This window comes from Artibeus jamaicensis, unplaced genomic scaffold (assembly GCF_021234435.1).
Source record: "Artibeus jamaicensis isolate MK-2021 breed Jamaican fruit bat unplaced genomic scaffold, CSHL_Jam_final contig_729, whole genome shotgun sequence".
NCBI classification, from domain to species: domain Eukaryota; kingdom Metazoa; phylum Chordata; class Mammalia; order Chiroptera; family Phyllostomidae; genus Artibeus; species Artibeus jamaicensis.
This window is the reverse complement of record NW_026521939.1, coordinates 7,620,437-7,638,742: the sequence shown is the minus strand read 5'-3', so window position 1 is coordinate 7,638,742 and position 18,306 is coordinate 7,620,437. Positions and strand designations below refer to the sequence as shown.

The following is an 18,306-nucleotide window of genomic DNA, read 5'->3' as shown; positions in this document are numbered from 1 at the left end:
AGTAGAGCTGCAGGATTACAAGGCACCACCTCCTGCTGATGAGCTGTTACTCAGCAGTGTTACGCAGGCCTTTTGTACGGAACCTCTCAATTTCTATTAACCCCCAAGATGGCTAGTAACTATCTGCCCAATAGAGAAGAGACTTGGCACACACCTATGCAGTCAGCATTTAGAGAACGGCCACTGAATGGAAAGCCCTGAACCACAGTGTGGTAAGTTCACCAGGAAACTGCTACAAGTTGCCAAGCGAACCAATGACTTAATTCATTCAATGAACAAACATACAACAAGTAACAGATGCAAAGAATAAGACAGCACAAGGTGCCAGAAAGAACATACATGTGAATTGGAAATTAACCTTAATAAAGGTAGAAAAATAGTTGAAATAATTATGGCATAAACAAAGTACTCTGAACCCACTTAAAATCATGTTTGAGAAGTCTATTTAATGATCAGGGAAATTCCAAGAATACATAATCAAGTCTGAAAAAATAAAAGCAGGTTGTAAAATATAACTGAATTAAAATCAGCGTGAACACACTTAGTATTCTATGTTCTGCTTTTACCACATAGAATTTAGATAAATCTCTGCATATTTAAAATTTACATAGTACTGCTTAGAAACAAGAGCAGGGAATCACAGATCAAAAATAGAGAGGACTTCCTAAAAATAAATGAATCAAAAAGATGAGACTCTACAATGTCAAGTAGAAATCAAAGCCACAGGTCCATAGATGGATGGGTCCAATATGAGCCACAGGTGCAAAAGTCCCAACAACCACCAGGGCTAAGGGGCAAAACTGGACCCAGAACCATGCTGCCAGCTGTGAATAAAGTTGAAACATCTGCACTATTCACCATGAGTAGCAGCCAAAAAGGATGCCCCAGTCTGTGTCGAGAAGCCAAAATGAAGCCATCTACATGAGACTGAGACCCAAGCCTGCACCACAGGGTATAAACAGCAGGAAGAGAGCTCTGACCTGAGCTGCTGATGTGAGCTTTGGTTTAAAGGCACACACCCTTACAGATATAGGGCAGGAGAATACATAAATCTGCCTTGAAAATAAGTTACGAACTAAAATTAGAGAATGTACAAGGACATTCAATGATCAGAATCACGAAATGGAAGAATTTGTGCCTGAAGAAACAAAGATGCTAGAAAAAGAGAAGATATTTACATCCACAAGAAGAGTCTTTAAGGAAACAAAAAGCAGGAAGGTATGGAAAGGGACTAGTTATTTATCTTGGGAATAAAATGAACCATTGTTGAGGTTAAAAACTTAACAGACAGCCCTGGCCAATGTGGCTCACTTGGTTGGAACGTCATCCCATAAGCCTAAAGGTTATGGGTTTGAACCCAGGTTAAGGCACATACTTAAGCTGCAGGTTTCTCTTTCACATCAAGGCTTCTCTCCCTTCCTTCTTTTCTCTCTGAAATCAATAATCATGTCCTTGGGTGAGATTGAAAAAGAAATTAAAGAAAACTTAAGAGAGGGGCAAAATAATGGACCAGACACGAATGAGAAGAGCTGGTTAACTAGAGTATAGAATTGAGAAAAACTTCCCAAACATAGCAGAGAAAAATAGAGTACTAGGGGGCCGGGGGGGGGGGGGGTGCGGCGGGAAAGGGGAGGATGTTTAAGTTAAGATACATGGAGGATTGATGAAGAAACTGCATATAAATAGAATGTTGGAGAGAAAACGTCCAACAGATAATGCCTGAAATTTTTCCAGAATTAAAGCAAAAATTGGATCTTCTGACTAAGAAAGCCTACAGAGTGCAAAGTACAATAAAGATAACCATACAGACAGTATAATCCTGAATTTATAACTAAATAAATAGAGCTTGAAAGAAAATAGACCCAAGTGTCAACAGTGTTTACTCCTGATGGTAGGATTTATAAGGAGATTTTTATTTTCTTCTTTAAACTTTAAAGTACTTTCTAGGTGCTCTACAAATAAAAAAATGTTTTTATAAACTGTCTGTGGAGAAGGAGTATTTGTTATTTCAAATACACTTTTTAAAAGACCTGTCCTCAAGGAACTTATACTCTAGTAAAGGAGGTGAGGCATGTACCCACATGGATAAATGTAATTAAAATCTAAGCCCTGAGTTTCCCTCTATGGAGCACTTAGAAATAAGGGGGAAAGGGATGGAGGAGGTGAGAACACTGAGCAGAAACGTGAAAGTCTAGTGCATACGCTTAATTTACTAAGAGCTGATACGGCAACCAGCATGTATTCCAGTTAAATGAGATCAAAATGGCCAAACTAAAATGTGGTTAGAACTTATCTACATGAAGCATTATTTCCACCTTTAACTTAATTATATCGCAAGACCACCCACTGATAGAAGCAAAAATTAACATCTTCATTGTAGATTAAATTAATACCACAAAAAATCTGTCACTTGACACATTTCAATTACTATAAAACTTTGTTCTTTTTTTCCAAGGGCCAAGTCGATTGAGAGAGAAATAAAGATAGTGGGGAAGAGTATTCAATTTAACCGATAGTCAGATTAAGTACTATTATTATCTATGGGGGCACTATCATGTTACCAATTTAGAAGTGAAAACAGGTATGTTCTCAGCGTTACCAAGTGGACATCATCTTGGGGGAGACGGAGAAGCCTTGTGAGTTTGGGAAGATTCAGACTTTGTGACCATAACACCATTGGCACACCCAACCAAGCAAGGCGGAGTTTTAGACAACATCCGATGACTGTTTCCTCAGAGCCAAAGAAACTGTCTTCAGCATTTGGCTCCAAAAGAAACAGGTGGCAAAGTCACTAGCCAACTTGATGTGTTACTAATGGAAAGGAGGGCTGTTCATGTCTCAGACAATCTCTTTCCTTTTTTTTAACACATCCAGGTATTCCAAAATACCGCCCTTTAACCCAACTCCACTCAACATCACCTGCATATCCCACACCTGGGGCCCAGCATACACCCCAACGTTATCTCCACTGACTTATCTGATACCTTACTATCAAGACCAACTTGGAAAGCCCTAACAGTAAGGAGGATCAAATTTCCTTCACCATCGTTGAGCCCTTGAACCCTTCATTCCTCTCCTCTCCATCCCCTCTTAAATCTCTCTCTAATCTTGACTTCTCTAAAAATGTCCTTTCTTGTCTCCCTCCTGCCATTTCCTGATTCCCTGTTCTTCACTTTTAAGTGGGATCACACTCTTGTCCAACCCCCAGAAGGCAGTTACATTCCATAAGGAGGATGCTTCCACCAATATCCCTTGGACTTCTCAAAATTCCCTAATACTTCATTTAAGAGAGAGAAGCAGCTACTGGCAGTCACAGCGGGGAGGGTCCCTGCATATCAATGGGGTACTTAGCTATGAGCCCATTCTGTGTTCCTGCTGCTTTGGCTATAATCAGATGCATAAGTTAGGAAAGAGCCTGAGCCACACAGCTGCCAGCTCAGACCTCCCAGCCTGAGTCTCAAGCCACCTGCTTCAATTCCGCTTTTACCAGATTTCTCCACTGAGGTGCTGGGCCCTACACAATCCAGAATTTCACTTTCAAGATGGCCACTGTTTTCTGTGGTTACTCCTCCGGTCAAAACTTCAGAAGGGAGGAGGGATTGATGATAATACTTAGATATCAAAACCACACTCCAAATTCCTGCTGGAAACCACTGTTCTCCTTCTTAATAACTTCACGGGAAGGCTGTCACTCCAGCTGGTCACTTGATGCACAAACTCTCTAGGCTCTGACTGGCTAGATGTTTCCATGGCTCAGGGTCTCCCATAATCCTTGACCTTCCTAAAGATGGGATGACAAAGTTAAAGGATAGGCTTGAGATCAGACCTTGGGACCCAAAAAATTCACAGATCTAGATCCATCACCCACAGTGTGGTCTTGGCCAAGTCTTTCAACTGCCCTGTGCCTCAGTCACCTCATCTGAAAGTTACAGGATGCTCTTGTAGACTCTAAGATCCTTTCCAGTTCTGGAGTGGCCCATATGTTGGTGGCAGGGCATAGACATTCCCTACTTTTTTCATCCCAGAAAGGATTTCCAAAGCTGAGAGTCAGCTGGGAAGATGCTCAACCATACATAAGGAATTTTTCTAGTCCGCAAACCATTTTAAATGAATGTTTAATAAGATAGTACATCAGTTGTGTACTTTTGCTGAATGTACTGAAGCCCAGGAGACCTGAAAGAATTAATACGGTTCCCAAAGGAGCTGGTGGGAATTGCTGAGGCAGAGGCAGAATCTGATTTGATAAATATAAAAGTGCTTTGAGAGCATCAGAAGGAAAGGGCTATGACAACTCTCTACTTGCTCCAGTAGGATATCTCCTGCTACCTGAGGAACGTGCTCCAAGAAGGTCCCACTCAGGGCTGGGGACCATGGCACACAAGTACACTGAACATTTCCTCCCCTTCCTGGCCCCAATCCCTTGCTGGGGCTTAGACAGAGGTACTGTGCCCCCACAACTCTAATCCTTCCCTTTTTTCTCACTCCTGTCTTTGCTTCTTCCTCTGTCCTTCTGACTGTCTTTTGTCCTTCCACTTCTACACAATTCTCAGACCAGGCCCTCATAACATCTCACTCAAATCTTCAAGTACCTTTCCTCTCTTCTCCCAACCCTCTCATCTGGTCCACAAAAAGACCCTCCCTCTCATTCTAAGCTGAGAAATTTGGACACACCTTCCTTCATTCTGACACTCTCCAACTTCAGTACCAAAGCCCACCTTTGGGTGCCAATGCTTCCATCTATGAGCCTTGGAAACCCAGCCAGCTCCACCCCAGGAAGACGTGGAAAGTGTCAGGCCTTCCACGCTGTGGGTCTGCAGTCAATTCTCATCTCCACTCACACCTACTCCCTGGAGAAGCTCTCTCTTGCGGCCTCTAGTCCAAGGCTTCTCAAACTTTCCAGCCTTCCTGCGGCTGCAGAAGCATGACATCACTCTGTTCTTTTGTGCTTTACCTAAAAATTCTGCATTTTGTTCCACAACATACCCACATTTAATCTTTGTTGAAATAGTTTTAGTCACCACAAGAAGGAAAAAATGGACCTTTTCCACAAAACAGCCTGGTAAAACTGATATTATAAGAATGAAAGTCATGCTGTTTCAAGTGGCCCCAGGCTGGCATCTTGTACACTACTTAGAAATCTCCAAGCATTCCACCACATTATCATACTTTTGTGTTTTCCGAGTTCTTCCTGGCCCACCCAAGGTGCTTCTAAGTACCCCACTTTCAGGCGCGAGGCAAAAAGAATTTCCACTTATTTCTGAGTTGGAGTTGTAGGACCTGGTTCTCACCAGGGTCAGTGGCCACGACCCTTTTTTCACAGCAAGACAGATCCCAGGGGCTCCAGAAGACAGCTGGTGGCTGCCCTGTGACTGGCACACTTCACAGTCATGGCAGCCCATCACCTTCTGGCCTTACCTTGTCAGCCATGATCATAGATGCGCCCCCGTGGATGCCCAGGATGGGGACGAAAGTCTGTGAGGAGATAAAATCCAGCATCTGGGCCACGGCCTCCTGGTCGGTGTCGTCCCCAAACACGAGACCGTGGATGCGAGCCCCGGACATAAGGTCGCACACATGTGTGATGAGGCTCTTGGGATCTGTGCGGTTCATTAGCAGTGCTACCACGTTCACATCTAGGGGCAGCCCAGCCGCCTGCTCCGGGCCCCACAGGTTTCTCAGTTCACGCTCTGTCACGTCGTGGCTGTGACCCAGCAGCACCGCGATGTTCAGCGCCGGGGGACCCTTCTCCGTCGCTGCGCCCTGCGCGGGGCCGCGCCAGACCAGAAGTGCCGGGAGCACCAGCAAGGTCCAGTAGCCCAGTCTGCCCATAGTCGCCACTTATGGTCCCTGCAAGGTGGGGAGGGAGAGTCAAAACCGCATTGAGCAAGGGTTCAAGACGAAACAGATTGCTGACCCTGTCCCAGCTCCACTAGCCAGGCAGAGAGCCCACCCGCAGCGCGAGCTGCCAGAGGCGCTTACTCTATTCCCGATCCCCGACGCCATCCAGGTCCCCAGACCCATCTCCAACTCCATCCACAACTCCAATCCCAGCGAATTCTCCATCCCTGGCGGTAAATACATCTTCGGATCCACCCTCCTTCTCATCCCCTATCTCCAGCTTCTTCTCCACATCCGACTTCGCCCACACCTCCCACCGCATCCAAGTTAGCTGCAGACCCCCAGCCCCCGAACGTAGGCGCGCAGAGCAGACCATCCACCCACTCGTCTCCCAAGCCGGAAGGAGCGGACCAAGTTACCAACCCCGCCCCTTGCTCGCAAAGAGCAAACTACAGACCAGCTCCTGCGTGCGGAGGCGGCACAGCGACAAGGTAACCCGGCCCTGGCACTAGGGCGAATTAACTGACACCGCCCCCTGCGAACTTGCGGGACACAGCACAGACCTGGCTACCCGCAGCACCCGTTGCAGACCCCGCTTCTCTCCTGTAGGGTACACCCCAAATACAAGGGAGTGAGGACTCTCGCTTGTGTGCCCCAGGCTCTGGAGCGCCTGGGGGAACTTAGGACCCGTCCCTCCTCGTGCAGAGGGGCCTTGAAGCGAGCAGCCCTAGGACCCGCCCCCTGCACGCGTGTATACACACACACACACACACACATCCTCTCTCACGTGCGCCGTGTGCATGCAGAATTCTGGAAAGGAGGCATGTCCCCCCATGGGCCGGTACGTGGGAGCTGGCAAAAAAAAAAAAAAAAAGCGTGGAGCCAAAGGTAGGCTCCCAAGAAGCTCTCCAACCGACATGAACTGCACAGTGCCTCCCCAGCCTTTCCACTTCAAGTCCTGCTACCAAGTCTTAGGTGCACGTGGGCAGTGGGGCTCCACACGCTCAGGCACACGCGCATTTCTGCGCACACCCGCAGGCCTCCCATAGCTATCCGGAGCCTGCACATGTGCTCAGGCGATGCACACGTATGTACCGCGCCAGGTGCACAGAGGCGCGTGCCTGCAAATACCAGCACAATCGTGCACGCGTGCACAGGCACGCGCCCCTCGGGCTGGGCGCTGCTCGCGCAAGGGGAAGTTGGGGCGAACTCGCACTTACCTCAGCGCTGCTGTGCCTCCAGCACTGCGGTGCCGCAGCGCCCCCTGGTGTTCCTCCCTCGCCTCGTCACCGATGCTCCCTCTCCGGCTTTCTCTCTCCCTCTCTCCCTAGATGCTTCTCCCGCTCTCGCTCGGGTTGAGTCTTCCGCCTACCCATCCCGCCAAACCCAAGTCTCCCGCTGGGACGTACCTGTAGCCCGAGAAGGTCGAGGATGCAGTGGGACACGCTGCACGCACAAACATCTCGGCCGCCTCAGCAGCCACCGGGTTTAGCGGGTTCCCGCATGCTGCGGCCCCCACGCGCTCCACTGGCCGTCCCGCGCTGTCCGCATCACCCCCACGGGGGGCGGCTATCCAAGCCGGAGGCTCTGCAGCAGGGCTCTGGGGTGGGGGGGAGAGATGGGGAGGCAGGGTCAGCCCACCGGGATCAGGACGGGGGTGGGGGCAGGCTGCAGTCTGCAATGCTCACAGCTCCTCTATGCTCACAGAGGGCTCGACCCGGGAGTGAGAGCTGGGGGTCCGTGTCTGAGACGCCCCCAGACCGGTTCCTCAGACCTTGTGGCTGATAATGGAGAGCTCCGCTCCAGAGCGCAGAGGAGAACCGGAGCCCCAGTTTGGCCACCCACGAGAAGCTAACTGGGCACCTCCACCCTCACCCCCTACCACCTCCCCAGCGCCGGCTGCTGGGAGTTGTGCGTCCAGGAGCTGCTGAGCGAAGGGGGTAGGGAGAGAAAAAGAGAGAATGGGGGTGGGGGGATAAAGAGTGGGGGCTGGTTGAGTTTGGGATGGCAGGATAAGAGGGGGAGGGAAAGACTCGAGGTCCCACGTTCCCGGATCCCCGAAGGAGGTGCGATCATTCCCAACTACTCTCTTGCGGTCCTGCTGCTCCCTCACACCAGGCCTTCCACCGTCCTCTTCCCAAAAGGGTCGCCCAGGCCCTAAATCCCTCTCCATCACTCACCAAAGCCTCTCTCCACATAGTTCTCAGCAGTGGCCGCTCCTGGTCATCTCCAGGGCTGATGGCTGCGGCCGTGACTCTCAGCGCTCAACCGACCCCATACTCCGGCTAAGCCCCCGGAGCCTCCCTCAAAGAGCTGGCGCTTGGCTTCCTGCCCCACTCCTGGCAGCAGCTGCCCTGCACTCTTGAGTGCACCTGAGAGACCTCTCCGCAGCGCAGGCTCGGGCTGATGTGTGTGAGGGCGAGTGTGTGCGAGAGTGAGTGTGGGAGCGCGCGCGCCTGTAGCCGGGGATCCCCGCGGTCCCTGGCCTAGAGAGGCGTGGGCAGGGGAAAAACAGCTCCCTCCTAGCCTTTCGCTGCGGGGCCAGCTCCGCGCCCGGCGTTCAGCTCCCCACGTCGCGGCGGGAGTCCCGAGAGCACCTGACCATCCTGGTTCACAGCACTGGGAAAGCAGGGTTCCCAGAGTGTGCTTCTGCTGCGGTCGCCTCGGAAGAAGAGGAGGAGGAAGGCAGGGGCGCCCCCACGCCAACTTAGGGACTTGTTCCCAGTCGATGAGACGCAGCAGCCCCCGCGAAAGCTGTAGAGGCTTGGAGCTTCGGCGAGCGAAGGCGTCTCCCGCCCTCAACCGCTCTCCCCGGAGGTCCTCTGAGGCAGACCCCGCAGTCCCTTGGCGCCGGCGCGCGGCCACCCACTCTCCCAGAGCGCACGGTGGCGACAAGGCCAGGATAGGTGGCTGGCTGACCACCGAGGCGCCTGCTGCGGCGTGCCGCTCTCCGTGGTGCTGAAACCACGCTCTCAGCCCGCTTCTGGGTGTCTGGTGCGGCTGGAGAATCAATTATTCATAGCTCCACTACAGTTTCCTCCTCCCCAAGTGCCTCAGGCTGAGTACAGCAATTCCCCCCTCCACGCACAAACGTGCTGACACACGCACACACATTCTGTTCCAATACTTCACCAAAATTATCATGACAATTTTACCTTCATGACAATTATACCTTGCCACTTCTGTAGGGGAAACCACTTTTCTGTTCTAAGAGAGCCAGAATCCTAAAAGTACCTGCATCTTTATATTCCCCATTTGCTTCCTTCTTGTTTTCTAAGTTATACCAAATGAAAGTCACCCTGAGGCTGCTACTCCTAAACTCCCAGCAAGGGCTATTCAGAGAGCATGGAACTGTCTTAGTGCATGTGTTGGTTGGGGGGCAGGGGATGACTAGTTTGAATTCTGGGGAATGGGAATTAAAGGCATTGCCAAGTGAGGACCACTGCCCCTTTCACACTCAACTGTATCTCTCCTTCCAATGCCCATGTCAGCTTTTCTCTCCTCAGGCCGTGGAAGGAAAGAGGCCTTAAATTATAAGAGGTACAGACACTATGCTAACCCTGCATCCTCCACTTATCAGCCCACTATCACCTTTGGGCCTGCAGTTTATCTTCCCTTTCTGGTTGCAAATCTGGAAAATGGGAAGAATAGTAAAAAAAAAATCTACTTCTCTGTTATTTTTAAAAGAAAATGACATAGCCTTGATAAGGGAGCTGACAAGATCGAGTACATAGTAGGTGCTCAACAAATGTGATGTCTCTTGAAGAACCTCCTTCCAAGAATGTAGCTGTGGCTACTGAGATGGAGACAGAATGGGGACACAGTTCCTGGACACTTATAAGTTTATTATTGCACTGGTGGTTGTATATTGAGTTCTCTGGAGTTTTATTATCCAAAAGACAGAGAAAGGATGAGAGAATTATGGAAAGTAAGTGAAAACAGAGGATTGTATGATATAAAGCAGAGAATAGGGACGTATTCCCTCTCTTGAGACTATAATTGGGCTGAGCTGGATTAGGCTCTTCTCTTGTATAGAGAGGATCATTTCTTGGACTTGAGCACAGGTACAGGACCCTAATTTGGGGGCTTACAGGAAAGTTAGGCCATCTTATTTAAATGAGGTATAAATTATATACAATAAAATGCACTTCTCTTAAGGATTCAGTTCAAGTTTTGAAATTGTATGCATCTGTGTAGACCATCACCCACAGTAATGTATAGAGTGTTTTTGTCACTCCCAGAAAGTACACTTGTGTCCCTTCACAATTCATCTCACCAAACCCCCAGGAGAAACCACAATTTGGTTTGTAATATCCTATACTAGCTTTGCTCATTTTCGAACTCCATATAAAAAGAATTCTACATAGTATAATTTTTTTTAGTGGGAGCTTTTTTCACTTCCCCTAGTCTCTGGGAGATTCATCCATGTTGCTGCAAGTAATAACAGCTTTTTCTTTTTTATTGCTGAGTAGATTTCCATTGTATGAATAAAACACATTTTATGTAGTCAGTCTTCTATTGATAAACATGTGGGTTGTAGCTGTGAAGATTTTAAAAATACAGATTCCTGCACCCACTTTAGATCTTCTTGATCAAAATCTCCTGTGGGGCCAAGTGTGTTTATTTGTTTTAATTTCATAGACCATGCTAATGATGCCCTGGTTAATAGTCACTGCACATCCACCCTTGTATATCAATGCTGACCCTGAAATAGTCTTTTGGTGAAAACTATTATGAAGAGCTTAAAGTTATTTGTGACCAGACTTGTCAAAGGATAGATCAAACAGAGTGTGGTCTCTTTTGAATTGAGAAGGAAGGAAGACCAACAGGGACAGCTGGAGTTGCTCTAGGCAGGACATCTCCCTGTTGTGGAGAACCAGTGTTAATGTTATCATGACAATTTTACCTTCTGCTGGGCTGCAAAGCTAAAGCCACCACACAGCCTAGGGTGCTGAGCAGGATTTTGCTACACAAGACTTTCAGATGGAAAACCATAGCAGCTATGCTGACAAAGACTATTTTTTAAAAGCCCCTTAGTCAACACTGTTATGCAATTTTGCCAATTGGTTTTTACCACCAGTTGCATTATTAAAGTGACTGAAATAACCTGGTCTGCTCTTAAGAAACAAATTGTTTCTGTTGTTTGCAAACCAATTGATTTATCTTTAATGCTCTACTAAGGAAAAGACTAGCATAGTTGCCACTTGCTTTGAGCCATTTAAACACTGGTTAAAAACACCGTATTATGTTCATAGGAGAGATGAACCAATCAATGACTATGCTTCCCTTTATACATCTATTCTGAAAGGAGAATTGTAGTATTTTGAAGCTGCAAAACTCTTAGAGACTATCCTGTTTGGCTTTCTGTGAAAACACAAAAAGTAAGTTTAGGAAGCTATACCTATCCAAATCACTTAAAGGTAAATTCTTATTTTAAAGAATCTGAGAAGTCCCACAATTTAAAAAGATATTTTCATAATAATCCAGCAATATTCCAAAAGAAATTGATCATGGAAACCTATTTTATTTCACCTAATAGCTGCTACCATGCTACAGAGTGATTGTTTCTTTTAATGCTTTTTGAGAATTTCTGACCTAGCCCTTTATTTTGCATGTGGGGGATGTAAGACTCAAGTGGGAATAATCAACTTTAGTACTGTGAGGCAAAAGGCTAAAGGCAAAATTCAGAACGGGATCCAGAATTTTGCTTTGAAGTGTCTGCTATATAAAATAAAGTAAATGTATTTGCACTCTACAAGGTTATTGGGACTCCAAATCAGTGTGATTGAATCATGAGAGAAAGAAAGAGAGAAAAAAAACCAGTAATCTAGGATAACTGAGTAACCTGAACACCAGACTAGCCACCACCTTTTCGGCATTGTTTTTCAGTGCTGATCTACCTTTACCATCCCTCCAAATTCCAGCCTGTGGGTTCCAACTCTTGGGCCAACCGTGGTCCCAGCTTTCCTGAGCTTATCTTTAATGTAGTGGCAGATAAGCAGGACTCACCTGTCCTGTGCCAAGGCAAACATCACTAACCAATTTATGAATTATTTCTCCCAAAGTTTAAATAGAACTTCACAAGCTTGCTCTGTTGTAGGTGTTCTGGGTAACCCCATGCATTGATTGGCTCTAATTTGCCATTCCTGACTTAACAAGTTCCATAGATTCCTGATTTTAGCACAATCTAAGTCTGATTGCCTATATTTCCTATACTTTCTCTCAGATTCTAATTTCCATGTTACCTGATTACCTTAAGGACTTTTTCTTCCTTAAACCTCAGTTTCCCCAGTTGTAAAAGAAAGGTTTCTCCTAGCCAAGATGACCTCAAAGCTGTCCTCCACATTTGACGTTCTACGATTCTGTGGTTTTCTTGAAGGTCTAGACCCTTGGATTAGCAAAGGCACTAGTTAATCATTCCACAGTGACTTATCCAAAAGGCTACAATCCCTTCCTGCTCCCATGATAGATATCAATAGTTTTAATCAAAGGGGAAGGTTTTTTCTAAACAAATCCACTGCTAGTCTTGAAAACTAAAATGAAGATAGCAATAAAAGATTATGTTCATCATTAGTCTTTACCTAATGCAACCCAGTTTCCTTCCTTATACTAGACAGGAACCTAGGAGGCAACAAGGCATACCATTGAGAAAAGACTAGCAAGTTGGGAGTCAGGAGTCTACATTCTACCACTTTGGGAAAAGTCATTGACGTCTCCAGGCCTCAGTTTCTTTGTTAGTAAAATTGGAGTAAAATCACCCTGCCTCAGGCACCCACAGCATTGTAGTGAAGACTGTACAAGGATATGTTTTAGTGTGGATCCCTCCAAGAACAGTAAAGTTTCTGCACTCATATCCAACATGTCAGGGGTAAGAAGGGGATGAGAAAAAAAGTCCCACACCAACAAGCAATTCTGGGACACTAGTTGGGTGTACCAAAATTCAACTCAATTCTGACACTATCTACCTGAAAACAGTATCAGATTCCACAGGTTAAGGGTTCAATTTCACAAGACTGCTTCCACTTCAGATGCCAACTGGAAGTCCAGGTTGTTACCTGTTCTTCTGACTGGCTGTTTATAAATCAAAGGTTCCTACTACCTTTTTGGGGAGTTCAATTAATTTGCTAGAGCAGTTCATGGAACTTAGGAAACCAGTTTACTTACTAGATTACTGATTTATTACAATGGAAAATAAAGAACATGAATCAAAGGATGTAGAGGCAAGGTATGAAGAAAGGGCACGGAGTTTCCATGCCCTCTGCTGGAGCACCACCTTCCACTTTCCCCAAATCTCCACATGTTAACCAATCCACAGGCTCTCCACCTCATCCTTGTGGTTTTTTATGGAGGTTTCATTACATAGCCATGGCTGATCAAATCATTGGCCATTGTTGATTGATTTCAATTTCCAGCTATTTTTTTCCTCCCTGCAGGTTGAGGGTAGGAGCTGAGGCCTCTAATCACTGGCCCATAGCAGGCAACCAAACCCTGTCCTTAGTCCTTACCTGCTTCCCAAAAGTCACATCATTAACATAACAAAAGGTAATTTTATGCTCTCAAGGCTTAGGAAATTCCAAATGTTTTAGGAGCTTTAAACTAGAAACAGGGGTAAAGACAAAATATGTATTTCTTCTTGTAAATCACAATATCACAAGCAGACCCTGAGTTAAGAATGTGAGAAGCTGAGAGGTTATTTAAGAAACACAGGAAGAAGTGGGAAGGAAGAAAGCCAATGAAAGTCATGTTCATGGAAGGGTGGCCAGTGGGAGCAACTAAAAATCCCAATCCAGTCAAAGCAGGCCAAGAGACTGTGTAGAATACACCTCAGATTATCTGACTTGTTAGCAAGGAAGGAGAGGAGTGTTTATCCTCTCCTTCTTCCTTCATTGGTTAAGGTCACTCCTGGGACATTAACTCCCCACCTTTCCAGCCTACCCTGTACACAGAGAAATGCAGGAAGCCATCAGGTACTCATGGATTTTCTACAAGTGATGCTGTAGACATGGTGAGCCAAGGAGATGTGAGTGGGGCACTGACCACACTGTCTAACAAACCAGAAAGGCGTGGATCAAGTGAAAGCACCAAAGAGTGTGGGACTGAAGGGAAGGGGCAGAGGGCGAGAGATGGCCTCTGTGGTGAAATCATCCTGAACTTTTTACTGCTTGGGCTTCAGAGAAAAGAAAGGCAATCAACCCTGCCCATTGGGAAATGTGGCTCCATGAGTGTTGTAGACTCTGATCAACCAAATCAGCAACTCCCTCTCTGAGAGGAGGAACAAGGAGAAACTCCTACAATACCCACAGGGTCACATTGCTAGACTCTGAGGGGGCACAGTGGGCACTCCTCTCACACTCACCAATGTAGGACCGCTTCATGCCCAGAGGAGGGCAGGAGCCTCTCCAGGAAATCTCTTCCCTTACAGGCTTAGACTGTACTGTGAAGATTCACTGACATGACCTGAAGCTTTCTCACTCTGTGGATGGGTCAGAACAGTTTCTCAGACAGTGCTTTTAAAGCCCTGCAGCCAGACCAGTTAAGACCAGTTAAGGTCTATATCCCAAGACCAAGAGTACTCAAAAGCCTCATCATTCACCCCACAGAGAAAGAGGAAGATTTGGCCAATTACAGCTCTGATTCGTATGTTACTTAGGAAGAAGACTTCTCAGGAAACTGTCTGGATGCCAAGGAAAGAAGCCATATTTCCTGGTGCCAGGGATCATTGAAGCATACCATCTCAAAGCTGCAGTGCCCGTGGGCATCAGCAAACCACCAACACTGTTCTTTAAAGATGAGGTTACTGAAGCCTGGAAGGAAGGTGCTGAAGGTCAGATAGCTACTAATGGTGAGACACTGTCTCTTATTCATGTCTTCTTGTCACAGCTCTACCCTATTCATGAATATAGACTCTGCTGGGCATAAATTCCAGCTCCACAGGTTGCCAGATAGAAAGTCACAATTTCTTGCTATTCCTTGGTTGGAAGGCAGGAAGAAGACAATCCTTCCTTGGTATCTGCATCAAAATTGAGCAGTTCCAAACACACTGGGGTGTCCTGTGCCCTTTGGGTTAGGAGTTAGTGTTGGAGGTAAAGTGGGAAAGGAAATATGACCTAGTTACTGAGTTGTTCCATCAGAGAAATAACTCAGGGCATCAACTACTCTCATTGGAGCACTCGGTAGAAGAAAAAGAGGGGTTGTCTATCAATGGAGAGTTGACCCTGCCTGAGGAAACACTAGTAATAGGCAGGGCTAAGACTTGAACCCATTTGTATCTAACTGTAGAACCTGTACTTTAAACCATTTTATAACCTGCTCAAGTCACTAATTAGCTGATCCTCTTAACATGGGTTCCCTATCCTCTCCAAGTCCCATTTTTCTGCTCTCTTAAGGTACAAGAATATCAGATAAGCAACTGCTAATGTTCAGACTTATCATAAGCAGCAGAATCCTTTCAGTAAGTCAACTCTCATACATAACTCTCATACAGGAAGAAGTGAAAAATGGCACTTTCATCTCAGGTTGAAAACCAGGTAAGAGGTTGGGGTTCTGATGCTCATCCTCAGTGTATCCTCACGTTCCTTAACTCCACCCTCTCTCCTCAGCTCTGTTCCACCACAGCTCCTGATAGAACTCTGAGACTCTGATGAACACATTTTGAAAATATGGTCCATCCCCTACATTGCACAGAAGAGGAAACTGAAGACCTATGAAGAGCAGGGGACTGAAGAGAATTACTTGTCAGAAAGAGACTGAATAAAGATTAGAATCCAGGACTCATGAGTCAGCCAAGCTTTAAAAATTTAGAATCTGAACCCTGATTCTGAAACTTACCAGCTGCATGACCCTTGGTAGGTCCTTTAGCCTCTCTGTCTCTGTTTCCTCACCTATAAAACAGGGATAATAGTACTTAAATACAGTGGTGTGTACGGAGCAAATTAAATGAGACAACATACACAAAACACTTAGCATAGAGTACAGGCAGAGTAACAGTTTAACAAATGTCAGTTATCAGAATGCTTATTATTGCCTGATAGGGCACCTGGGGGCCTAAAAATTCCCCTGGGATGTTTTGTCCCCCGATGCTCTGACACCTTCCCAGGGCAGAATGCTCCTGGTGTGTGCCCCGGGCAGTGAGGCCCATGGGCAGGGTAGGCAGCCATTGCTTGGTCCTGCCTTTCCAGCTCAGAGTATCCCAGATGGTACCCAGAGGGGAGCTGGCCGGTGACATGTTGGCAGAGCCTCCCTTCCCTTGCACAGTTCAACGAGCCGCACAGGACCCAGGAGCCTCAGGCTGTAGCCCGCTCTGCCAAGGGGGCAGGCTGCCCAGCCCAAACTGATGGAAGACAGGCGTGGCAAGCCCCAGGGAGCAGCCTGTGCTCCAGACTCCAAAGAAGGTACAGGTGAGGCACTAGTCCAGCTACCTCCCTGAGCAAATCCAGTTCCCCCAGCTTCTCTCTGGGAGAGAGAGGGAGGGACTTAATCAGAATTCAGCCCCACCCTACAAGACCTGAGTTCATGCCTATCCTAACCCTTTTTTCTGTAATAGCTCTTAGAAAAGAACCAGGTAGCAAAGGAAAATAAAGCCTTCATTAAACGCATGAGAAGTCAGTTTATTCATCCGAAAAAAAATCAAATAATATCATTTTCATAAAGTCATTGTATGGATTAAATGATATATTGCATACAGGAATTGGAATACTGTATGGCACATGGAAAATGTTCAATAAATATTAGCCTCTGTCAGTGTATCTTTATTATATTCATATTTCTATCAACATTATAGCACAATGGTAAAAGCAGATGCTGGAATCCCTCTCTACCCAGACCCAAATCTTGGAGGTAACTTCCCATTTGTGTGGTGTTGGGCAAGTTGCTCAATACCTAAAGCCTCAATCTTCTCATCTATAAAATGGGGATAATAGTCATACCTCCTTCCTTTATAGGATTGCTGAGAAGATTAAATGGATGATACACATGAGTCTCTTGACACAGCACCTGCTACATAGTAAGAGATCAATAAGTAGAGGCTATTATTCTCATTAATGAGCATTAGTATTATTGCCCAAGGTTGCACAGCCAGTAAAGCCTGGAATAAATGCTTCTTGACTCCCCACTTGGTACTCACTCCACCACTCCCTGCTGCCTCTCACCCAATTAAAATTCCTAGCTCTGCCCTCTGAGAGTCACTGTTCTTAAAAAAGAACTCCATTTTTACTGGGACATCACAAAATAAATTGTTGCCAAGTCGAGCGGTCAGATCCAAATTGCATAAAGAATATTTCTCTTCATTAGGCAAAGTCACCCAAGGATCCAGGCAACAGGACAAGCAGGAAAGATGGAAGTTCAACAAGTAGACCCAGGTGCCAACAGACGTGGCTGGGACCACACTCCTGCACCTTTCCTCTAGCTGTGCCAGTGTAGGCAATTCATTCCACCTCTCAAGTCTCATTTGCCTTGTCCACAACATCAGTACTGGGTGAGAATTAAATTGGGTAAAGCATTTGGTGCATGTTGTGTCTTTAATAAATAGCAGGTATTATTATGCTTCACGGATTTCTTTGTTGAGTGATGTATGTGTGCAGTTTTATTTTTTGTTGTTGTAGATGTTTTTGGCCTGTTTGGAGTTTTGTTTGTTTTGCTCTTAGTGAAAGGATAAAGGATTTTTGTGATTTCTGCTTTCACCAAGAGGTCCACAGCCTTTGGCAGACAGATGGATCTCTTTCCATTTGAAGAGATGAACCAGGTCAAGGAGAATATACCTCTAGGAAGCTCAAGGGCATGGACATGCTAGAGCCCAATGCCCTGTCTTTGCCATGGAGGCACACTGTCCTTTGCTTCCCTTTGAAGTTGTCTCTTTAACTGTGTCACTCACACCTGCCCCAACACTGTGAGTGCACAGAGACACACTGGCTCACACATGAACACATCCAACCACAGTTCCCTGCCACCTCAGTTATTTATTTATTGCTATTGTTGTTCTATTACAGCTGCCCCAATTTTCTTCTATTGCTCTCTCCTGCCCTGCTTACCCACCACTCCCTGCTCCCACAGTCAATCCCCACCCTGTTGTCCATGTCCATGGGTCATTTATACTTGTTCTTTAACTAGGCTTTTCCCCTTCTTTTCTCCCTTACCTGCCTGCCCTCTTCCACTCTGGTCCCTGCCAGTTTGTTCCTTGTTTTTGTGCGTCTGGTCCTATTTTGCTCACTTGTTTGTTTTGTTCATGAGGTTCCTCTAATAGGTGAGATCATATGCTATTAGTCTTTTGCTGCCTGGCTTATTTCACTTAACATAATACTCTGGAGTTCCATCCATGCTGTCATAAAAGGTATGCGTTCCCTTTTTCTTTCTGCTGTGTAATATTCTATTGTGTAAGTGTACACAATCACAGTTTTCGGTCTACTCACTTACTCATGGGCACTTAGGCTGTTTCCAGCACTTGGCCATTGTAAATAATGCTGCTATGAACAT

At 46.3% G+C, this 18,306-nt stretch overlaps 1 protein-coding gene across 2 annotated transcripts in view; it reads right to left on the bottom strand.

Annotated features, from left to right (window-relative positions):
- The window catches only part of GRIN2A (glutamate ionotropic receptor NMDA type subunit 2A), a 362,545-nt gene extending 356,701 nt beyond the window's left edge, over nt 1-5,844 (bottom strand). The window contains exon 1 of one of the 2 annotated variants that reach the window (XM_037134583.2): nt 5,416-5,844. In XM_037134583.2, the coding sequence (XP_036990478.2) occupies nt 5,416-5,829 (414 nt within the window). In that variant the 5' untranslated portion in view covers nt 5,830-5,844. The remainder of the gene's footprint in view (nt 1-5,415) is intronic. The other variant, XM_037134584.2, reaches the window with a different exon arrangement.
- Between the last annotated feature and the right edge of the window lie 12,462 nt (nt 5,845-18,306).